Here is a 25302-nt window from a genome sequence, read left to right as displayed (position 1 = left end):
GTTCCGAAGCGACGGCCGACGCGAAACGCACCGGGTTTTCGGACGGCGTCGCGCGACCCCGTTACGCGTTGTTCGGTACCGGAAGCGTTTCGACGCGCAAAACGGTCGAGAACGTTGAGACCGTCGGTCGGTACCTCGACCGCCGTGCACGGCCGTCGAACCGACGGCAAGGGGTGCGCGCGCGCGCGCGGGGGGAAGAGCGCGAAAGAACCGTTTCGGACACGTGCGCCGTTCGTTCGTCGCGCGTTTCAATACGTTCCGAACGCCGTATCGCGCGGTTCGCGGTTCGCGGTACGCGGCGGCGGCGGCGGCGGCGACGTCGGTTCGCACTCGCGCGTCGTGCCCTCGCAGTCGCAGTCGATCCGTAAACACGCGCGCGCGCCTCAACCGCCGCCATCGACGCAGCCGTACGCGATAACGAGTGCTCCTGCACGGCACCGCCACCGATACACTCGTACCGCTCGCGCGTCCGTCACACACGCGCCGCGCGCTCGCTTGTCCCCGATCGGTTTCGTTCGCGGCGTTCGGTTCCCGGCACGGCCGTTTCGTGTTCCCGCCGACGCGCAGCCGCAACTCCCGTCCCAACGGCAACGCGTTCCCGGCGGTCGGGCGTAGGAAGGCTCGCGGACCCGGTAACCGGTAACGCGGTCGGCGGTGCGCCGCGCGGAACATGCGGTATCTGTTCGCTCGCACGGCCGTCGAACAAACGACGCGGTAGTGGTCGCCGCGCCCGGAACGGTAGTCGTCGCTGTTCGTTGCTGTTCGTCGCCGTCAACGACGGTGACCGTTGGATATTCGTCGACGCCGAACGGAGGTACAGTATACGCGTCGCTCTCGTCGACGTTCACGCGATAACAACACCTGCGATGCGCGTGTACACGTTCTCGCGTGCACGTCTGCGGGTCTTGCGATAAAAACAAAAAACCTCCCCCCCCTCCCCCTTTACGGTTCGATTGGGTAAGATCATTTTTTCGAGATCAAATTTAAAAATCGGCCGATTCGATGTTCTCGTCCCATCCGGTTCTCGCTCGACTACACTTTCACACGTGCTAACGTCGCTCCGTAACGCCGCGAAAACGGTGTTTCCGTCTGCCACATCTGGACCGCACGGCATGTGCCTTGTTGCGTGCCGTCGCTCAATCGTATTTGATAGTTAAGTTTTTAAAGGATAGACTTCAATAAAATACTCAATTGTAATTTTAACTGTTTATTTAGCATAAAAACATTAATATAAGAAATAATGTGGCGTGAAGGTGCTTGCGTCTTTACCTGTAAACCACATCTGAATATTGGTCTGTTCCCAACCCCCTCATATACTTAGGTTTGGCGAAGATCAAACGTGCCGCGCTGGGCGATAGTTGTTTTCAACTATATTAATTAATTTTTCTCTAGCCCGCTAATTATTACCTAGATGACCTTATTCGCACTTATTTAGTTCTTATTCGCACTATATTTGTCACGACTTTTTCCAATTAAAATTCTACATATAACCATGCGATTCACATATAATATATGTACTGGTTTACCCTCTGACTTTTAATTAAAATTCATTTCTATTTTTACGAATGCGAATATTGTGTTAATAATAATTATTTTCTTGATATCTACCATTACGATCTACATGGTCCCGTCCATGTCGTATGAGTCGTAAGGACCTACATTCATGTATGTCCGCAACAGCCTCTTGATCGCGCAACGAACACTTATTCCGTTGTTTTTCGTGTGTCGCGCGACAAACGCATTTCGATCCGATACGGAGCGCAACCGGTAAACGGACGAAATGCGTCCGCGTCCGATTCGCACGTAGTACCACCGCGTCCGAATCGCTCGGTATACGGGGTGCGTGTTGCGAGCGGGAAGGTTTTTTCTCGCGTTTTCTTTTCTCCTTCTCACTCGGTTAATCGACTCTTCGAGAAAACGTTGCGTTGCGCGCAGCGGCTCAACTATAGGATCTTGGGGCCCCGACGATTGGATAGCTGATGGAGAGGCGCTGTAATTATTCACGTACTCGCAGCGAATTATTTATTTCAACGCAGACCGGTGTTCGCCGCTTACTGTTATCTATACTCGATTCTTTCGCGTTAAAAAAGGCCCTCCAAGTCGACGTCTGCGTGGGGACCCCGACGTCGAGCCCGGCCATCCATCCCGGTGGGTCGTTGCGCGATCGCGACTTCAACGCGTACACCCGGTATATCGTGCGATTACATTTATTGCGGTTGATCGTTTTAACGCGCTCGAGAAATGCCGTATCGTTACGATAACGTATCGAGAAACGTGTCGGTTGGCTGAACGAACGCGCGGTATCAACGTTTGTACGGATAATTCTGAACTTGATGGGCAAAAGCGCGTTCGGGTCGCGTATCGACATTTTAAACGTCGTTCGAACTGTTTTGTAACTAGCTGCTCGATACTTTTTTATCTTTCGTCCGGGTAAGATTTTAGCGTTGATATTTCCGTTTGTATGTACCGGTTTACTACGTTTAAGTAATTGTTATTATTATTAATTTATTGAGTTATTTCCAAAAATAAAAGGTTGGTTTCCTTAGTTATCTTTAATTGAAAAACGTAATGTTGGTCAGCACACCACACGGCGATATTCAGAGCTCTAATTGTTTTGAATACTGGTTTATTGTAAAATAAATAATCTAAATTCCCGTTGAATTCCGTTCCCGTCGATGGAACAAAATATGTCGTCATTTATTACCGTACGTCGATAATGCCGATATCCCAAGGTCAATGAAATAAATATACAAACCGTCGGTTGTATTGTAAAATTATTATTTTAGAAGTCGTGTTTCATAAAAGAGAGAAACCTTTTCAAAGGGAAACCTATTTTACGAACCCATTGTGAAATAAATGTGCCATCACATTACAGAGTGTGCAGCAACAGTCTACAGATTCCTATAGCGCAGCGCATGACTATAAAAATTAATTTTTCGACAGTTCGTAATCGAATTGAAATTGCGCATACGATGAGCGACAATTCTGTTTATGTGATATTCCATTTGCTCTACGATTACGTTATTATTATATGATATTTTTTTGGTCAGGAATTGTGTCGTAAAAAATGCTTATTGACTGTTACGATTATTCATAGACTTTTATAGGCCATTCTAAAAATACAAATCAAGGACGTCAAATGTGTTAAACGTTCTAACAATCGCTTATTATTCATACGGTTGTCTTTTGTGTTGCGCTCGGACTCGCGATGAATTCGTTACCAAATAATACCATTACGGCCGTATCCACTTTTTGGACTACAAAACACTTTGTTATTGTAATAAATACGAATAATATTAATATTTCAGGTAGTTACTATCCGTTATGATTGACGTAATAGGCGTGTTATAATGCGATATGTTTACGGACACCGCGGGTTGTGATAAACGATGCATCGTTTTTAATCTGAAATGTCATTAATTACGACCATTGCTTTTCGACTTGAGAAATTTATAACCATTTCTGAGTGCGAACGATGATACTCTCTGAACACGTAGATGCATCATTTACGAGTTCGTATCAGCGTTTCAGATTTCAACCATTTTTTTTTCTCCTAGAAATTAATCGTATCGCTATAATAATATTTAGTGAAACGGGTCGCAGTGGATAAAAACTTATTTATTTTCTCTTCGAACACACGTTATTGTCAAAATTTTCATAACAGCGTACACTTACGATCCGCGTATCGTTTCTGCGGCGACCGCAGTCCTTTCAAACCGACTGCAATGAACGTTTCGACCGAGATGACTTTTACGTAACAATATTAGCATTTGGTATTTTCGTCGCGTCGACTGTAAACGGTAGATAATACCTCGTACCTCGTTTGAATACCCACTTAAAAATTCAGTGTACAGCTGTTAATCCGACCGGTTGATCGCAGTACCGTATTTCCCAGTAAACACTATAAGCTCAGGACAGCAATTTCTCAAGGGCGGCAAATAATTTAAATTTAACGTTTTTATTACGTATGTAATCAGAACTAAAATAAATGCAATTGATTGAAAAAATGTTTTATTTCATTAAAGCCGATGGGGTTTAGTACTAATAGTTTTCAATTTGGAATATAATTTAAAAATAAATAATTTAATTTAATTATTATTATTTAATATTTATTATTATTATATATATTTAATTATTTCATTTTCCACCACCGTGTTTTTTATCCTTATATTTTATATCATATTTTTATAATTAAGTTTTTCGTACGAACGTACGCATGCCTTTTTATAACGGCTGTATATTTTTACTTTACATCGTACGAATGTTAAGTGATAAAGGAAACTGGGAGCGTACCCAGGAATTGTTTATGGAGGGGGGGTCCAACATTTTTATTTTATCTGTTCTCTAATTATAATTATAGTTTAACTCAATACCAACAAATTACTGTTAATATACTATAGTATGGTTAGCTAACCTGGATAGGTGTATTATATAATCCATGAACTTTTGTATATTGAAGATAATGGGAAATTAAAATTCACAATATACTATTTTTATACTATTTACTATTAAATCGTTGAGTATGTAGACATTTCAATGGAGGGGTTCGGAACCGAAACACCTTCCCCATTGGGTACGCCCTTGAAGGAAACAACTATAATCGTATGCTTTAATTATGAATTAAACATCAAATCGAAACGCAATAATACAATAATTGTATCGATGTCTGAAGCGGATGTTGGATTCCGTCCAGTTCGTTTCTTCATTGTTCATTAAATTTAACCGGCCGCAACGGCACTGTTATACGCGCGTCCGTTGAGCAATCATGCGGTGTTACACATGTCGTTTCCGTATCCGAATAAGTATAAATAAACTCGTAAAGGTGTTCGCACGCCACGTGTTAACACGTCTACACACGTCACGCCGTGGCAATACGTGTTATACGATATCGCGCACGCTGTATGCAAAACGCGAGAGGGATAACACGCGCGATAAAATATGTAAAATGTATGCTTTCCGAACGTTTTGGTTTTCGTAGTCCGAAGAAAAAATATCATATCGATGGCGTAGCGCACAAGTGTGATATGTGACATTTTCGTAATTTTCAGAAGAACGATTTTTTTTTAGTTTGAGCTGTTATAACAATTCAAAAATGTAACCAACTGTAATGAACTTTTTGTTATATTTCCCTTAACGTATAATGAGCGGTGAGGATTAAAAAACCTGCAATTACCACATTTGTATTCTTAAAAAAAAATTTAAAAAAAAAATATAGTACCTAACACATTTTTTACGCGTAAAAAGTAATACTTAAACACATCACATTTTTCTTCTAATTTCAATAAGGAACAACAATTACTTGAATAATGTTATAATTTCGTTTGTGCATAATGTGCAGAATTTTATGATTTATATTTATATTTAAGTATATATGTATAATAATATTATCTAATTTGTGTAATGAATTTATGTAATTATATTTCAATGTACTTAATTGAGTGGGGATGACAAATGACGCCATTAACTTTGTTGTTGCAACAAAGGAAAAAAAAAAAAATGTTGTTCATCGCACGTCATACACGTTTTTACAAAATGCTTGCGTGTTGTAAATATGATCACAAAACTAATTGATATTCAAAAATGAATGGGTTAAAACGTGATTTAAAATTTGTGGCGTGGTGTGTGTTTACCTTATTGATCGCGAATCGTTTGAAATCGTGTAATACCGTACAGCGCGTTCGAGTCGTACGTCGAACGCGTACAATAAAAGCGTTAACAATATTCGGTTCGGTGCGTTGTTACGATTTCGTACGATTAATCGGCCAACGTTAATCGCCAACGTTCGCTGCAACACATAATTATGTTTATAACGTTCCGAGGGTAACGGTACAGGAATTCGACGACTTATGTTTTGGTTTTCGAAACCTGATTGCGTGACATATTATTATTGAGTACAGTCATTGGAAAGGAAAAGAAAATTTAATAATCATTTGACGAAAAAAAAAAGAACGATTCACGTTCGATTTCAATATACCTTTGAAATTTGTAACATTTCATTGATCACCGAAAGAAGCACTTTTGAAACATCGTACTCGAAACATTATGTTATACGCAGTGCTCGACTTGAGGAGGGACTTAGGGGGACGGAGTACCCAAATTAATTTTCAAAAATTTTAGCGTCCCATACTATTATTACGTTATAATTATAACGCTTAACAAGTTTTGGGGACGCTCTTTTTTTTTTTTTTTTCAAGTAAATAGCGTCCTCCTATAATTTTGCCAAGTCGAGCACTGATTGTACGCACATATTGCGTTCGGAACGTGATCACGGTTATGGAGATTCGATTAAAAAATTAAAAGTATAAATCGAGTTGAGTGAGAGGGGGGGGGGAGGTGAGGGGGAGACATTTCGTATTTTTTCGCGACGATATCAAAACAATATTAGTATAAGCCGTAGACGCCGAGAAACGAACACCATGCGGGGTTCAGCGCCGCGGTGAACATTACCAATTCGACGGTCTTAATCAATGGCGTGTCGAATACGTACTTAAAGCGGTGCACCTCCTACGGTCGAGGATGGTTACTGGGTATATCTGGTGGACGGTTGAAGTTGATAGTCTACCTACATACATGATCAAACTAATAGTTTCGAGCAATTGTGTATTACGTTTTAATTTACAGTAGATTACTAAAATAGGTGTTCGTCGAACGTCCTGAGCGCGTGGGTTGAGTGGAAATAATACGATTTTCACCTCATAACATAATCGAATCCGTCATTGCTGGGCACGATTACTGCATTATCCGTACGAACACGTCGCGTGTACGACGGATAAAAATTGAAGATTTCTGCGACCGTTCCGCGGGATTTTTCTTTTCCTTTGCCGACGATTTCCGCGTGACGAAAAGCCACCACGCGCACGTCAACGTGATGATACCGAATTCGACATTAGTCGCATCGGTTTCCATCCTTAGAGTTCCTTGAGGTCGTCCTATACAAACGATAATAAACACACACTTATATATTTATACGTAGTTTATGAATGAATTTATTTATTTTATTATATATTTAATTTATTTATGAACGAGACGATTCGTATCGATCAAATCGAAATATTTTTTTACTATTTTTTTTCCCCCGGTTCTCTGATGTTTTTGCTATACTAATCGGGTTTGACGGATTGCTGTTGCAATGAAGTGTGTTTACGGATCATATCGAACGACTCACGTGTACACGTCGATTATTGACAACTTGTATGCGCAACCATTACGCACGTTCCGTTTCACACGGTAACAATAAAAATACGACAAACAAAGGTATAAAACATTTTTAGAACATTTCGATCGATACGTGTACGCAATTATAATATACCTAACGCGGACGAGTGTTATTACACCACGATGGCCAGTCGATACATGGTGTTTATACACATACACTAATGTATGTCAATTAGTTGCTCGTCGGGTATACGGTAATTATTGCAGTCGTCCAAATGCAATCGCCAACCGTCTGTGTAACACGCAACTACGACGTACAACAAGCACGTGATTATCGTAAGAAAAAAAAAAAATTAAATTAAAAAAACAATGTCTTAAACAGTCAGATTTAAGCCGTTTTACCATCCATCTCCATCGGCTATCCCCGGTTACATAATATTCATAATATATTTTGTCGTAGGTAGTATGCTCCTTTATGTTTTCGACTAATATTATTATAATGTATTTCAAACGTTGTCTTACATTTTACTAGCAGAAAAGCGTTTCGGCGAATGAGTCTATTTTCTTACGTCGTATCACTACGTATTTTCCAGTCATCTTTGCCGTTTAAAAAGTTTTATCGCGAACAGCTTGCAAGAAAAACGATGTTCCACGGAAAAAAAATAAATTATATTTCTAATGAGTTATGTACCTAGTAGTATAATATTCTATTAGACCGTTCTTCAAACCGAGTTGCAATGTTTCATATGTTCGTTCGTCTTAAATTTGTTGTTCTTCGTTCGTTCGTATTAAACATTGCGTGTTATTATTAGTATTATTATTATTGTTCCGCGAACGGACAATATGAAGTACATGATGTGCAAAAAGTATAAAAAATAATTACTATTTTTAAAATAAAGCAAACAAAAAATTATTATTTTAAAAAATGTAGTACATTGTACGCAAACCGAATGAAATCATACGAATCGTTATAAAAAAATGCATGACGTCAAGTCCGACGTATAGCCGTACAAGTTAATTTTTTTTGTTAATACATCTTTTTATCTTTCTATTACATTATTGTTTAGTCGGAGTTTTGCGTCGGTCGAGCTTTCTCTGCACCGAATTAAAACTAATACCACTTTTTAACGATTTGTTGAATATTTAAAATATATTTTATTCTCTTGCAATAGCCAAACTCCTCCTGTTTTTTTTTTTTGTTTACCTGCTCAGTGCTCACATTGCCACGGGACTTCTCACATTAAATACGTTGACATCTATTGCGATTATGTATGTCGAAATTGATAAAGTTATTGTCATGGTTCGATTCATTCCAAGGTGGATATAAATCCACATTGATTCATTTATTAATAATTTTATCTGAAATTAGTATTCCCAATGATGATATTGGCAGTAGGTAAGGTATACGTAAAGTATACTTTTACGAACATAATCATTCGTAGTCTACGTGTTTCCGTGTATATTTTATATTGAACGAAATATGCCTGAACAAAATAATAATATAAAATTAATTATTGGTCAACGAGGCAATTTATTGGTTTTATTTAACAACTAACTACAAATATAACAAAAATATAAAATATGCGTCTGGTGAAATAAAATGGAGGTATGATATTATATAATATTATAATAATAATATTCACTTATTATTTGATAATATATCATATTAATTTTATACTACTACTCGATTTTCTTCACTGGCAGTTTTTACATATATTCAATTTTACCTGATTTTTTTTTAGTGGCGGAGTTTACATGCGCCCATTCCATATAATTAACGATCGTATAACAAAAATTAAATCTGAGATTTCATTTTATAAATATTCGTCACTTGACAATTTGAGATAAGATAATAGTACGTGTATTAATAGATTGAAAACTATTCTAAATACGGATATCGAACGCGCATTTGATAATCACAATTACAGAAAGGGGCCAAAAATTTTGGCCCCCGTTATAGAAATATGACTGGTTACGTGCCTGCGGTCTCATTACCATATACCGAGTTTTTTACGTGTACATTCTTCATTGTTTGCATAATACAGAAATTACTTTCATTCATAACCGAAAGTCGTTGTTAGATCTATGTTTCCTAATACTGCTGTTTTGAAACAAAATTACGGATTCGTACTATTTCACCGTTACAATATTATTATGATGCCGGCAATTAACCGTTTGATGACAGTACGCGCTGACTTACACTTATTATTCTACAAAGAGCTTTCTAAATAATGATTGGTTACAGACGCGTGTTCTGGGGAAGCATCGGAATTGGTTCAGTGCGGTCGTACGGGATCTAAGGATAATACTTATTGTATTACGGCGACTGCAGTGCGGTCGGCAATGTTGTCGATAGAAAATAAATTACAACTAACCATTCTCTCTATGGGCAATAGGGGGGTTAGGGTTAGTTATGTATTATATTGTGTATAAAACATCTGTTTCTGTACGCGTATGCGTCGTAATGCCTATAATCCAAGCGCTAGTGGCTTACAGTGTATAAACGAAAGGTATTCTTAACAATTAAAGTTTCAGTGTTTTGCGCTCTGAGATGGGTTTGAAAAAACAAAAACGAATACCGCGACGGAGAAGAAAATGTTTCTACTGTTTCGCTTTCGGTTCAGTTGTTGAGGAAAAAAAATGTATAATAGATTTCTACCGGTTTCGTATTTAATCGTAGTTTGTTTTATACATTACCGCACTTCTGCAGTTTTAACGCATATATTCAACAAAAATAATATGAGACGAAAGTTGGTTGGTTATTATTTTTTCGAATATTGTTTTTGACTTCTCGAAAACACTGCTGGCCGGCAAGCAAATTTATAGTTTATTATCGCATCTAGGCGCGATATAAACTTCACAGCCAAGCATTTCGCGAGTAAATATCATATTATATGCGCGTCGATCAAATGAAGTCGATATTTAAGAGCTGACGTTTGCTTAATCAAAACAAGAAACATTTCAAATTAATCGAATTGACACTCTCAGTGGGCAAACATAATAGTATACATATACTTGTGTCAATATTTATTTTCGTATTTTTTTCAACAATAAATAAACAAAAATCGTATAATATTATGTGAAACCTTTGATCACTTTCCAAGTATAAAATATCATACACAAAATACACATATAAATAAATAATTTGTGTTCCATAAAAATGTATCCGTTTACGTATATGTACCTGACTTGGGGTCTTCAACCTTTTTTCTTTTTTACAGTGGGCCAAATCTGAGATACGCTTTAGCGTCGTGGGCCAACATTTTTTTGAGGAATAGAGAGGAAATGAAACTGAAGATTTATTTAGATTTTCGAAAAATTTGTGTTTATTTTTTTTTATAATTAAAATTTTGTTTTATTGAGATACTATTAAGTTACTTAATGAGAAGTTTGGAATTGTTTCTATTTTAAATTTGTTTGATAGTGTGCATCAAACTTTGTTGTTCCAATCAACAGCGTCGCTTGTAAATTTTCGTCGTTTGAGTTAATTCTATACTTAGGTATAACGTATTTAATTTTTGAAAACATTTCTTCATTTAAGCATGAGGAGCTACATATTGAAATCATTTCACGTTCATGTTTTTCCAAATTCGGAATAATATTGACAAAATATCAGTATTTAGTAGATCGGTTCGAAAAGTTAGTCTACGGCCGTAGACCATAAAATGAATTATTTTTCAACCACGAGTATAATGGATAAGTGAACAACTACTTAGAAAATGATCGTAAAAAGCTAACGTGATTTTTCTATAACTATATAGCCATATCGTGTTTACAGAAGAAATTTTATTACACTTAAATAATGTTTTAGTAAACGTTAGTTCTACGTATTCCCAAGATACATTTTCAGAAGCTTAGCACGAAAACCAACCAGACAATTGACAGACAATTACTAATTCTTAATGTTCAAATATTGTGCCTATCACTAATACTGTAACTAAAAATATTGTGTACGAGTACTCGAACATTTGTAAAATATGACACACTGAACAAGCATTCGTTGTGCAGTAATAGCTAAAATGAAATAGAAAAAAAAGGAAAAGTTCTACGTACAAAAAAGTATTTTACTAGCATACGTTTTTTTTTATATTTATTTGCTATACCGTGTTTAATGATTATGTTTACATGATTGCTTAATTTGATTAAATTTTTTATATATATTTGATGAGTGTACATGGGAATTGAAGTGCGAACATTTATCTTCTTTGGAACTATTTTAATGCCCTCAGATTATTCCTAAAACCTACGATTAATAATTTTGTAGTAACCAAGATGATAAAGTTTAGCGTCTAGGATAATTTGATTCGTAGTAATGAGTAGATATTTTTCAATTTATATGTGAGCATTTCCCTTTGATCTGTTATTTCTCCAAATAGTAAACATAATCATAACGACGATAATTTTCCGTTAATGAAAACAATGAGATATATCGTAAAAATTCTTGGTAATAAAAATATTTAAACATTGTATAACTGCAATAATAGTAATAATAATTATATGTAATTCAATAGGTAATTGTTATTGTTTTTTTTTTTTTCAGAAATTTTTTTATAAAATATGCAAAGCATTATATTTGATTATGTGGTTTTTCTACTGCTGATCGGACTGTCGTTCGCGGTATTGATATACAGTAAGATATCCGGTCCTAAAGAACAAACGAAAGCGGATTATGTATTCGCGTCGAAGGGGTCGGTGTCGATGGGAGCGATGCTCCTGTCCATCGCACGTGGATTTCTTGGTGTTAAGGTCTTCCTAGGTAAGTATTGTTAACATTATTAACACTCTAATTTCAGTGAATATATACTATTATTATCAGGAATGTCTAAGCCAAAATATTCAGTCAAATTTAACAAATTTATACTCATTATCCCTAACAGCATTTGTTAATCATAACGATTGGAAGAATATTTATATATGATTGAGATTCAAATATTTAAAATAAAAATTTTACACAACACTGAATAATATATTTGATTTTTTATGTTGAACCTGAAATGTGTAGTAAGAGTTTACTTACATTTGAAAACAAATATTTAAAAATAAATAAAAATTTAAAACTCTATAAATTTCTATTATTAATTTCAATGTTTTAAAATATATAACCATTGGATTTTGAACTTTTATCAAAATTTGAATTTTAGTTTTAATTAAATTAATTAAATTTGAATAAATATAACTATGCTGTGCGGAATAATCAATCTAATACATGATTTAGATGTATGGGGTGACAATGCAATATGTATTGGCATCGAGTTAACTCAAACCATTGCAATGAATTGGGTTGTTAATAACATAAATCATTTTATCTAAATATCGTCCATGAATTATTATTATTTTTTTTAAATGAAAAGAGATTAACAAACATTAAAACTCTAATTTTGTGATTTTTGTACTTAGAGTTTGGAAAAAGTGTCAAAGAGGAATAAAATGTTCCAAAAAAAATATACGAAAATCTCAATTATTTTTCACTTTTAATCGAATGTTGTAGATGTTGTAACGTATAACGGATTATATGAATACCTAATATGTAGATAATGTAAATATATAACGAAACATTAATTGAAAAATATTTACTAAAAGTGTTCACAAAAAAGAAAGAAACACGTTATCGTTAAATCGATATTATACATCCATTGAACTGAACAAATATCTTGCTGGGAGTCAATTTGATGTGTCGGGAAAATTATAAATATTATCAATTATTACGTTGATAAATTTACTGATCCAATTAAATCATACTACAGACAAGAATGTAGATGATATTGCATAATAATAATTTAATCTATATTATTGATAACGTGATTGATAAATATTAATTGAAAATTAATATTGTATTTGAAATCTCTAGACCTTGACCTGGTTATTTAAACAATCTATTTTTGTTCTTGTGATGCTGTGATTTTGCTTGGAAAATCAACGATAAAACATAAATATAATTAATATTGCAACATTATGACAAGACATTTAAATGAAACTATTATGCACTTAAGAAAATATTAGTGTCAAAACTCTGCATAAATTAATTTAAATGGTTTTTAAAAAAAATGTAAATTCTAACATGTTTACTAATAAAATATTTTGTTTTTACAGGGTATCCGTCTGAATTTTACTATAGAGGAAGCGGGATGTGGGAAACGCTATATGGAATGTCTTTAGCGTTTCCTTTAGTCTTGTACTTTTTCCTACCAGTTTATTTTAACCTCGGAATCACTTCAGTGTATCAGGTGAGTTTCTAGCATGATTATTATTACTTCATTATAAACGTAACAGAATTAAAGTTTAAAAGAGCAAAACTCCCAGTTCGGGTAACATACAGGGATGAGTAACGCTGTATTAGTCTTTTAAACTTGAAACCAATGTACCATTTTTTTTATAAAGACAATTTGGAGAGAAAGATGTCCAATGGATCAGTTAACACTTTTAAAGATAGTCGATTTATCAGAACTAAATTTCTTTAATTTTTCTTTAAGGTTGGTTGAACTTTAAAAAGTGTTTAAACTTAAAAGTGTTAAACTTTTGCAAAAGCATCTAAAAATTGATAAAATGGCACAATTCCAAGCGTCTTCAAACATTAAAAATTTCATTAAAATATTTCGAAACTACGAAATTTCTTTAAAATGTTTATATAAGTACCTACTCAGTAAATATTTCGAGTAGCTACGGTTAAAATGTATAGGACTACTCAATAACTAATATCGTTTAATTTTAGTGAGAATCCAGAGCAATATCCGATTTCGCCAAAATTTCATTTTGTAAAACTCATTGAATTTTTTTTGCGACTTCCCAGTGAACAGATTTTTCTTGGCTACAAAAGAAATTCGTATAAATGTATCTAATTTTCAAGCCTTTAAAATTGAAAACTCTATGAATTCTCAACTATGAATATTTGGCAGATGTGTATTTGTTTATCATTGTGTTCAAATTTAATATTCAAACGCTCATAAATTTTTTTTTTTGTTCATCAGTCATAAATATGTATGAGGAACTTTGTATTAAATTTTCAAAACACTTTTTGCCAAACTTAAGTTATTCTATCGATGTTTTTGAAAAAAAAAAATCTAAGAAAATATGACATGTCATTTTAAACTATCTAAAAATAGCTAGGCTAGATGGTCTGCCACCGGCGGTCTAGCTTTCTGGACGAGATCATTTCTTCCCCCGTACACCCAAAGACAAAATCACCACTAAAACTAGTTGTGCTACTGACTTCACTGTCGATGCCTGAAACTAAAAGAAAAAAAAATAATAAACCCTTGAATAGAAACGACTTTTTACGAAAATGTCGTGGTCCCATCAGTAGAATTTCTTACGTGGAGAGTTTCGTTAGAACGTAGAGGTTCGACCGTACGTAATGGATGTTGATATATTTGAAAACTTGTTTACCAGTACTTAGACATGCGGTTCAAATCAAGACTGGTGAGGAGGCTCGCATCCGCCACGTACTTCATAAGGAGCGTACTCAACTTGGGAGTTACGGTCTTCACGCCGTGCGTGGCTTTGAAGACCGTGATGGGCTTACCGTATTGGTTTTCGATAGTACTGATCACGTCGATTGCCATCGTCTTCACGTTGCTGGTAAGTCAATAGTAATAATAATATTAAATATTTATTTTTGTTTTTTTTTTTTATTCCTTCGTCCAACAGGACTGATAAATAAAATCACATCGCCCATGACTTGCAAACAATCATATTGTGTCCACGTAAACTTTAAAAACGATAAAAAAAAAAAAAAAACAAGTAGATAAAAGCGTCCGTTTTAAATATTACGCCGGAAAGTTTATTTTCTATGAACCGCGACGGCTCATCAACGTTCATCGTTTTATAATCCGTTCGAAACGCGCACGCTTCTAGTGTACGTTATCGTGTAACCTACCCGCAAGCGATAATTTTCGGTGTTGATTCGTTTTTTTTCAAAAGTCTTATTGGTCCGTGGATTTTCAAACAATCGCACGTGCCCATTGTTTTCCACCACAATGGATGGAGCTGTTGACTCGTCATTTCAATAACCCGGAGCAAGCGCGTCGTTCGAACTTTGCCGCTGGTGCACCGCACGAAGACGATTGCGGACGAGTCTAGTGGTCTCTTTTATTCAACGGAATTATTAATCCGGAACACGTGTTGCGAGAGAAAAACGAAAAAACGATAACGCTGCACGTCGCGTGTCCCATACGTGTTTCTATAATATCAGAGCCGTAACTAGGGTGAGGCGAGCGAGGCACTTGCCTTGGGCATCTGAAGCTGGGGGGCGCAAAAATATTAAATAATCAACTAATTTTAAGAAATGTTATTTCTTGTTTTGCTAGAAACCTAATTACAATTTTTCAGACTTTTCCTAATCGTATTATACATGTTAAACGCTGTGAGTGTGACAACCCTACAACTTAGAGGGCGCATTGGTTTAGTTCTCAGGATAGAAAATGGCTCGGTACGGCTCTGTATAATATCGTTATATCTGTGATCCTTCAGACGTTGGTCGTGTATACGTTTACGGCCCGAAGATTATCCCCCCGATTAATATATGCGTTTCACAGTTTCTCGACTGGAATTCACACGTTATGAATGTTTCGCGATTGGATTGCGTTAAAAATGATGTAGTTCATCGATTTCCGAACGCCATCAATAATCCTACCGTTTCATTAACAATGTCAATAAACGATATTCAACGGCTATTGCACCTCTCGGGAACGCAAAACGCGTGACGTGGTGGCATTGTACTTCTGTCCGCGATTCGTTTTACTTCGTGTAAATTGTTACAAATGGTTATACGTATGTTATCGAATTTGAAAGACACGCGAGGACATAATATTAAGTACTCAATACAAACACCTTATTTGGTAAAAAACAGTTTTAATCGTTTATATTTATAATATGATGTATGAAATTAATGGAGTATAATTAAATAATTAAATATAATATCAAATATAGTAGCAATTAGCTACGTTAAAAAGTAATAACATACAAATACTAAATAGTAAAAATGTAACAATAGAAGTATATACTATGTTTGTATGTTCGGAATATAAATAAATTATAAAAATAAAAATAATTATGTTGTAAATTAAAATTAAAAATGAGTATTGACAACTAATGCAGGTGTACGTTGAGGTTTATTTATAGTAGTGACTACTGTAGATTTGATCTTGACTATTATTTATTAGTCATTAGGTATATTTTAATACTATAAAAACTAATAGAATCATTTATTTACTAATAAATATTAATAAAATACATAATATTAAGTATTATATTCTAGTCTCCATCCAATATAATAATGTTGTTTTGTTATTATCTTATTATTGTGATTATAAGTGTTAGAATGTGATAAAATTCGTCTTTCTGCGTTTCCTATTTTTCAAAAGGTATAATAATCAACTATAAATTAAAATATTGAAGTACTTCGTTGTTGAAAAACATTTATACACTATGCTATAATGATAATATGTATATTCTGTGATTACACTATCTACAGCTGTTTAATCGTAAACACTTTAGATCATAAGGTAAACACCGTTTAATCACTGAACAATAAAAAAAAAATTCAAATAATGAATTAACTCTTGTAAATTATAGATGATAGGCCAAAAATTATGTTTTTTTTCTTTTTAAAACAATGGTTTTTTTGCATTGGTCAAATCAAATGTTTTTAATGATTTAAATAAAACCGCATTTGATTAAATTACCTAAATGATTAAAACATGTTTAAAACTACTGTTTAAAACAAAATTTTTTAAACATCTTAACTTTGAAAAACACATGTAAATGCGTGTTTAATATTTATTCGTCCGTTCGTTTCGGTAATACGTCTATTTTTCATATATTTCTCTTTTCTAGGGAGGATTACGATCGGCCATCCTTGCGGACGCCGTGCAAAGTTTAGTGATGATCGGCTGCAGTGTAGTGATCATTGTGCACGGGTTCTTCATAGCCAAGGGTCCTTTGAACGTGTTCAACGTAACCAAGGAACGGGACAGGCTGGACTTTTTCAAGTTCGTATTACACACAGAACACGCAAAATTCAAAATTGATTGTATATATAAAAACAATGATAATAACAGTAATTTCTTTGTCATTATACACGATATTATAGCTTAGACATGGACCCCACGATCCGAGTGTCCACCATATCCGCCACGCTCGGTCAGCTCTTCATGTCACTCTCGATGTTTGGCTGCCAGCAGAACTTCGTGCAGCGTTACTTCAGCATGGACTCGCAGAAACAAGTCGAAAAGTAATTGAATGCGAACCGTTTTTACATCCAAAATGGCAGCCGTATATGTTTATGTTTGGTTAGGGCATTTCTCCAAATTCGTAACGTTTGCCTAGGGCTTTGTGGCTGACCATTCCGCTGATGATATTCCTCTTCAGCCTCTCGTGGATAGTCGGCATGGTGATATTCACCGTGTACGCGGATTGCGATCCTCGAGCACTTGGATACATATCGGAGATCGACGAGATCGTGCCGTTCTACATTGGTGACAAATTCTTCTTCCTGCCCGGGTTCATGGGACTCGTGTTGGCCAGTCTGTTCAACAGCGGTCTAAGGCAAGTCTACATAACATACGATTATATATCAATAATGATATTTATCATATTATGTTCTATGCGCAACGATCCTTTTAATGACCACTTGCGTTTTTTTATGTTCATTGCACAGTATACTGGTATCGAACTTGAATTCGCTTTCAACGGTAGCCTGGGAAGACTTCATCTCACAAATACCTATTTTCAAGAACACCAGCGAAAAAAATCAATTGCGGTGCATTAAAATCATAAGTAAGCACATAACACACTTCCATATGATATTATTATGTACACTTACACAAACGATATTTTAATTGTTTTATAAGAAGTTGACCGATTACCATATGGTTAAATGTATATTGTATTATTTTTTTTAATTTTTAACAATAATCGTTTGGAAATACTGAAAAAATTATTCATGAATATTTTAATACAATTTAAACTTTCCATACTTAAAAGTTTACAATAGTGAATTCGTATATAGTAAAATAGCTGATAAATGTTCATATGTCACTCAATGATCATCGAGGATACGTCGTTAACATAAAATGTAGGTTACATTTAGCGTAGTATAATATTGTGTTTTCTTGGAAGTGTTTTTTTTCACCCACGTAATAAACATCATAATAAATTTGTTGTTATTCATTTTCGTAAAATTTAAAAAAAAATCCTACCTTTAAAATGTTATTTCCGATCGCTTAATAATAACGATAATAATAATAATAATAAGAATATAGTGCTTTAGTTTTGAGCGAGAAGTGCGTTCCGTAAGAGACGGAGACGACTTCATTTTATAATATTTCAAAACCGTTAACGAATCGAACCGACCATGTTCGTGTTTTTAACGTTGGTACTTTTTTGCAGGTGTAATTTCGGGTTTCATAGTCATGGGCATCGCGTTCATTGTTGCACACTCTTCCGGCGTCATCGACGCTTCCCAACTCATGACGTCCGCCACTAGTGGACCTCTGCTGGGCGTTTTCGTCTTGGCAATGTTCTTCCCGTCGACCAACTGGAAAGTGAGTGTTCCCCATCGAAACGGATCGATCCGGTGACGTGTGCGCGATGTGCATCGCGATCAATATTTATCGTGTTAGCTAACCCGGCGTAAGCGTAGCCGGACTTTGTATTCGTGGCGCGCAAGAGTAACCACGCATGAGAGTGTACCCGCGAAGAAAAAAAGCGGTCTCTGAAAGAGTCGGAGTATAAATTGTGATTTCCGATCATGTTCGGGGTACGCAATTGCATTCTCTCCCTCGGCTACACCTATGCATTCCAGTGATCGTGTCGTCATCTTCGACATCGATCGCACATCGACTTTGCATCCAAAGAATGTCTCTTAACGGGACACTCGAACGCGTGTGGCTTGGGTTCTAACACGGTATAGGGACCGCCGTAGGTACGGGTGCGTGCACGTGGGTGCGTGACCGTGACCTACAAACAAAAGAACCGTCGAGTTTACGAACATGTCCCCAACCCCACCCAGTCAAAATATTGACATTGTTTTCCGAGTCAACGTTTAGCGGTCAATTAGCAACAATTCCCAAGGCTTAAGTTTAATCATAAGACAAAAAAAAAACCAAGGGTGGGGCTGGAGACACATAAACCCAGTCCCACATATAACATTGAAAACATATTTTAAAATATATATTTGACCATCATTAAGCCCAATCATTTAAACCAAGACAACCGTGGAGATTTGTAAACCAATATTTCGTCCGCAATAGAGGTTTCCGAAATTCGTATGTGTCCACCCTGTACGTAAATAATGTGGTTTAGGATTTTTTGACGAAAAAACCGTTTGCGCGACACAGAACCGTCTAGTGTGCAACGTTCGCAGTAGTTGCTCCTATTTTTTTCGTTGCATAGAAGAGAAATCCATCATCCAATATGTACCTACCGTTTTTATGTTTTCGATTACCTTATCCCAAAAAACATTTATGTCAATGCGATAACTCGTACGTTAACGTTTGTATAACCTTAAACTCAATTTCATTGGCGAAAATATAAAAACACCGATACATCACGGATGAAGTTCTCCTCTTAAAAAGAGGAACCTTTACCACAGCCGGTTTTAGACTTATCAGCGCTCAGTACAAGAATTATTTTGGAAATCCTACATCTTAAACGACTTAAACATATAACTTATAAATAGACAGAATTTTGCGAGCTGGAGGGTCCTCATTATACATATTATAACCTAAGCCTCATTCATAATCAAAAATGTTCAAAATAATTTTTCAAACGTACTTATTTGCGACATATTTGTAAATCATTGAGAAAAGAAACATAATAATACATGTAATAATATAGTGATAGTTTATAAAACTGTAATTATATCTACAAGCGCGGCCAATCCTTGCATGTTGATAGAATAATAAATGATGATAATCATAATAATAATCAAATTTATATTGAATCAAATTGTGAAATTTTTTTTCTATCCATAGTAGATAAATTGCTTCGCCAACGATTGAAATTTAATTATAATTTTGACGTTTCTCATGCACCTTTTTGATTTTGACGCCCTGTGCTGTCGCACGCGTCGATCATATCTAAAGCCGGTCCTGCCTTTTACCATGTATTTACACCGAACGGAACAATTTCCCGTGTATAATATATTTTATGTTCAAATTGCTGGTCCATCACGTAATCTTGAAATATGCTAAACGTAATGTTACACACCAGGGGCGGCCAACGGATAAATACGATAATACCAAGAGTCAATATGTTCATAGATATATTTTATATAGTTTGATATTTTTTTTATAAATTTATACCTAAAAAATTTAAATACATAATAATTACAATATGATATGTAAATTTCGATTCCATAAATTAAACGCGAGCCGCATCTGCCGATGACAATAGTCGCAAGTTGGACACCCCCGGTGCATACCGTTGATGTTTTCTGAGTTTTCGATCGGAAACCGTTTCGGGGACGAAAACTGTATAACGGTAAGATTTTCCTTTTTAATCGTACGTAACCTCTATACGGACGGCTTGCTTTTTGGACTCGTAGTGTTTTAACTATGATTATCAATCGCGAACATTTTATTTTGCGAACACTTCAACCAATCGACATTAAAAGGAAACGCATAAAATACGAGTGCTACACGTTTACTATACGCACGTGCAATCAATGAGTTTCCTGTACCGCACCTATTCGTTCGGAACAATCTCGATGCATCATGAAATTACCGGATAATGCAACGCGAGACAATATCCTGTGCCCGTGACAAAGACATCAGTGACGATGGCCTAGGTTCTGACCCTCGACTTCTATAAGATGACTTTGTGAAAACATCGTATCACAATTGTTGCGTATGTTCAGAAAACATCGTGCCCTTGGCAATGGTCGTGAATTCGGATTACGTAGCATTCTGCGAGCCCGAACAATGCAACGTAACAGAGACAATGAACGAAAAAAAATGCAGGTACACGTGTTATTACAATAGAAACTCGGCAATGTTCGTTTACTCGAGGTATTGTGCATATATTAATAACAACTATAATAATAAAGTTTAAACAATGAAAATTGTTGTAAAAACAACACTTGCCAGCCGCGTAGATCCGAATTCGTTGTTGCGTATGCAATAACGTTTCTAGATTATTTTGGCGGGTGATATCGTATGATAATTATAATATTCCCTGGAAACACGAAAGGCGACAAATGGTACGTCATTTCGTTCACATCGTGTAAATCGCGTCAAGTAAGCGACCGCAAGGGAAGATTTGCAGACGGGGTGGATAAAAAAAGATTTGAATCCGCGTTCCTTGTACTTATGTTTATTCGTGTTAGACACGGTTTTGATGGCAAAATAAAAATAATGAATTGTTTTAAATATTTCTTCACAGTATTAAAATTATTTGTTCGCTTAATATTGTTAAATTAATGTAGCCGGGGACCGGAAGGAATGAAACGCAGCCCATGAGTTTGACGTGTCCCGTTCAAAAGAGTACATTTACCTACCTGTTGTCCGTGTACAATCGATATATCACACTCGGTATTTCAGGTACACGCAGGTGTCCACGAGTAAAATTGTGGCGGGGGGAGAAATTAGCGGTTAACAAAAATTGTATATTTTAAAAAAAATTTTTCGCGCTCGAATTTTATGTCATAATGTTAACCGATTACAACGATGTCGATGCAGCACCGCGAGTTTATAATATCTCGTCTGTGTATGACGAGGAGGAGAGGGCATATGTCGTATCCTGCCTATCATCCCATCGAACGTCTACCACGCGCGTACACGTTTCGTCAGATTGCCCCGGAAAATCAGCAGTGATGTGTAGATCAATAACGGATTTATTTTATTTTATTTTTTTCAAATTTTTACTTTTTTTTTTCGCCAGGGTGCTGCCGCCGGAATGATCGCGAGCCATCTGATCACTCTGTTTGTGGTGATCGGATCGTTATCGAATGCCAAAGAGATCAACTACCTACCGGTGTCCACGGACGGCTGCACGAACACGACGTTCTCATCGCACATCGAGCCGTTTTTCGAACAGCAGTACGAGCTGTACAAGACGGGCTCGTTGAACCGAACGTACGCGGACCTAGGCGTTTCCAGTGTCCAATCAGCGCCCGGTGCCCAATCGTCCACCACGGGGTACGTAACCGAAATAATGCGACGAGCGTCGGCTTCGCGGTTAGCCAATAGCTGACCGAACGCGCGGTTCGAAAATTTAAAATAGCCCGCTTTAGGCGTAACCGATTTCGGGCGCTCTTGGAATGGACGCGATACAACCGTGTATTGAAAGAAACACGAGTGTGCCGACTTGTCTAAACCTGTGCAGATTTGTCACCCGTTGTTATCTTTAGACGAGCCTGCTGGATCACGCCTGATTTGAGCGATCGACGAATCGAAATATTTTAAATTTAGTTGTTATAGGAAACACGGTTTTGGCGTGTCACACGACAAGAACGCACTTCAGGTGCGTTCAGTCAAAGTGTGCCCGAAATCGCTTAGGATAAACCGCGATCGACCATCGTCCCACGGAAGTATCCACTTCGGTGGCCCCTGCGAAAACCGACAAACTTCCCTTAGGTCCTTATCACGCGTTCGCACGTGTTACATCCGCGATCTAATGTTTTTTTTTATTTTTCCACTTTGAAGTTTTACTGACGACCGTCGTAATTCGAAAGCGTAGCTCTCTAATCGTAATAACGCACTGCGTCTCCATACTACGACACACGTACTACAACGAAGCGAATTCGCGTTCAGCACAGCTCAAGTGCAGTGATGGTAGCTTTAATATTGGAGTAAACCACCCGATAACGGTACAAGAACATTGTCGATGTTTAGCGGGGTCGGCTATTTTTAATTTCCAAGCGAGTCATGAGGATTTTTTTTTTAATTGTAATATTTCACATGCTAGTAACTCGCTCGGAAACTAAAACATCGGGGAAAAAAAAAACCAACCATACGGATGATTTTCTTCCGTCCGATTGTAGGTCAATTTACTCCAACGTCAAAGTTAACGTTTGAACTACTGAACGGGCGGATTAGTTTCGTTGTACGTTCGTTGGACGGAGACATCGCATTTTTGAGGAGGGAATCGGGCAACGTTCAACACACCGATAGCGAATAGATTCGATTCGCACGACGGGATTTCTCTTTCTTCCCGTCACCTCCCCCGAGGACTAAACCGTTCGGTTGTTGCGAAAGACCGTCGTGCATTGGACATTACGGAAACGATACGCTACTCAAAGGTTCGAGGTGTTGTTCTATTCGAGATCTCGACCGATACGATTACCGCTGCTACGCACCCCTAGCGCATTGAAATCATTACGGTTAACTTAACCGCTGTTGTTGTTTTTTTTTTTCCTTTCAGAGACATACTGACCGCGTTGTACTCGATAACATACATGTACTACTCGTTAATGGGAACGTTCGTGACGGTGTTCGTCGGTGTCATAGTCAGCTACGTGACAGGTAAAAACCAAAAAGATAGCAATACTTACATTCAGATCAATTGAGATGCGCTCGAGTGTCGGTGATTTTTTTACTTTATTTTATTTTAAACGGCGATTAAATCAACGACGGTCGTTACGCGTACAATTGTGATGTACATCATCGCAACAGCGTACCGTCGTTCATTATACTTTACATTCTTATACTTAATCAATTATATCCGTGGTATAATAAATGCGGTACGCGCATATTTTTTGCGTACCAACTATAATATATTTATAAACACATAAAAAAATATATAAATATATATTTATTAATATCCGATGTATTTTGAAGAAAATATATATTACAATTTTTTTATTTCTTAAAATCAGGTGTACATGTAATACTGTAATATTGCACTAATTTGTTGCGTTCAACGTTAACACGTTACCGCTTGGTTTCTATACGACTATCTTGCCTTCGGAACGGTTAATGTTATTGGACCGGATCTGAAACAAACCAAAGTGTTCACATTAATAACGCACGTCGTGTAACGTAAAGCGGATCGGTATTATATCTACTCGCAGTGTTGACGTTTTTGAACCGTCGCAAAATCTATAGTGATGTGGATGATCATTCAGATCAGTGCTTCTCAAACTTTTTTTTTACCTCGGCGCCAACTAAGTTTAATGTAAAAATGTCAACGCCCTCTTGATCAAAATCATCAACTATTTTTTCTTCATTATTATATTTAAAAATCACATTTAAGTACTGTTTCACGTCGCTGTGTAGCGACTCAATGTTTATATATTTTTTTTTTTTTTTTTTTTACTTTTAATAAAACTTTACGATAGCATTAAGCTCAAACCGAATTAAGGCCTAAATAAAATAGTTTGAATAAAATAAATATTTCCCCGGTTCGAGAAGCTCTGGTTTTGAGGATCGAAAGCGAATCCATGTGTGACTACAATACCGGCGACGCGATATTGCTGATAATCGGATAATCGGTGGATCTATTCGGTCCGGCAATATCCGTTTATACTATTATTGGTTTATTTTTTTTATTGTTTTTGTTACTTTCTTAACTGTAACATTGTCCATCCACGGTTATCCTTGTCGGATATCCAGAACGTGTAAAGCTTTGATTGGTTTCGAAAACTGGACATACGCACGGGGCCGGCGTTAGAAAATATCGATTGGAGAGGTGTGAAAGGTGTTACAACTATAGAGATTTTCCGACTATACAAACACTAATATTACTTAATTTTGTTGACGATTGCCTACCGTTCAAAAACGTTATTCGTAGGTGAGGGTGGGGGGTATGCACTCCAATAACGCCGGCTCCGACTACGGAGACGTGGAAAAAAATTATAAACTATTGATTACGGTTGAATAAAACCGTGCCTGTGTATATGTTGTTGTTATTGTTTTTATCCGTATCGGGTTGTTTGTGCTCTCGTATATTGTCTTGCAGTGTCTATGACGTCCGAATGCTATGAAAATGTCACGGGTTCCGACGAAATGTTCAAAATATAACGTGTTACACAATATTATTTCAGACCCCCGGATCGGTGATGACACACAATATCATCATCCACTCGATTATACACCAATACCGTAGCGTTTAAGACCACCTTGTATTTTTGTTTTCGTCCGTCGATTCAACATAACTGTGATATTTTTATTTTTTTAATAAACATAATTTCAATTGTTTTCTTTTACGAAA

The 25302-nt window shown here is 36.5% G+C and overlaps 2 protein-coding genes across 4 annotated transcripts in view; one reads left to right on the top strand and one right to left on the bottom strand.

The window, feature by feature from the left end:
* Nucleotides 1-326: 326 nt before the first annotated feature.
* LOC112691314 (sodium-coupled monocarboxylate transporter 2) overlaps nucleotides 327-25302 on the top strand; it is a 44404-nt gene continuing 19428 nt past the window's right edge. Inside the window, exons 1-11 of one of the 3 annotated variants that reach the window (XM_025565480.1) lie at nucleotides 327-814; nucleotides 11696-11911; nucleotides 13246-13379; nucleotides 14542-14730; nucleotides 16987-17141; nucleotides 17243-17383; nucleotides 17479-17697; nucleotides 17810-17928; nucleotides 18541-18695; nucleotides 22033-22289; nucleotides 23515-23615. In XM_025565480.1, coding sequence (XP_025421265.1) covers nucleotides 11713-11911; nucleotides 13246-13379; nucleotides 14542-14730; nucleotides 16987-17141; nucleotides 17243-17383; nucleotides 17479-17697; nucleotides 17810-17928; nucleotides 18541-18695; nucleotides 22033-22289; nucleotides 23515-23615 — 1669 coding nt within the window. In that variant the 5' untranslated portion in view covers nucleotides 327-814; nucleotides 11696-11712. Of the gene's footprint in view, nucleotides 815-11695; nucleotides 11912-13245; nucleotides 13380-14541; nucleotides 14731-16986; nucleotides 17142-17242; nucleotides 17384-17478; nucleotides 17698-17809; nucleotides 17929-18540; nucleotides 18696-22032; nucleotides 22290-23514; nucleotides 23616-25135; nucleotides 25243-25302 lie in introns of those variants that run through there. The other 2 variants (XM_025565482.1, XM_025565481.1) reach the window with 2 other exon arrangements.
* LOC112691315 (tyramine receptor 1-like) overlaps nucleotides 23664-25302 on the bottom strand; it is a 270999-nt gene continuing 269360 nt past the window's right edge. The window contains exon 10 of the mRNA XM_025565489.1: nucleotides 23664-24085. Within this exon, the coding sequence (XP_025421274.1) occupies nucleotides 24072-24085 (14 nt within the window). The 3' untranslated portion in view covers nucleotides 23664-24071. The remainder of the gene's footprint in view (nucleotides 24086-25302) is intronic.

This window comes from Sipha flava, unplaced genomic scaffold, assembly GCF_003268045.1.
Source record: "Sipha flava isolate LNK unplaced genomic scaffold, YSA_version1 598_pilon_pilon, whole genome shotgun sequence".
Lineage (NCBI taxonomy): Eukaryota > Metazoa > Arthropoda > Insecta > Hemiptera > Aphididae > Sipha > Sipha flava.
This window is presented reverse-complemented; position numbering and strand designations above follow the sequence as displayed.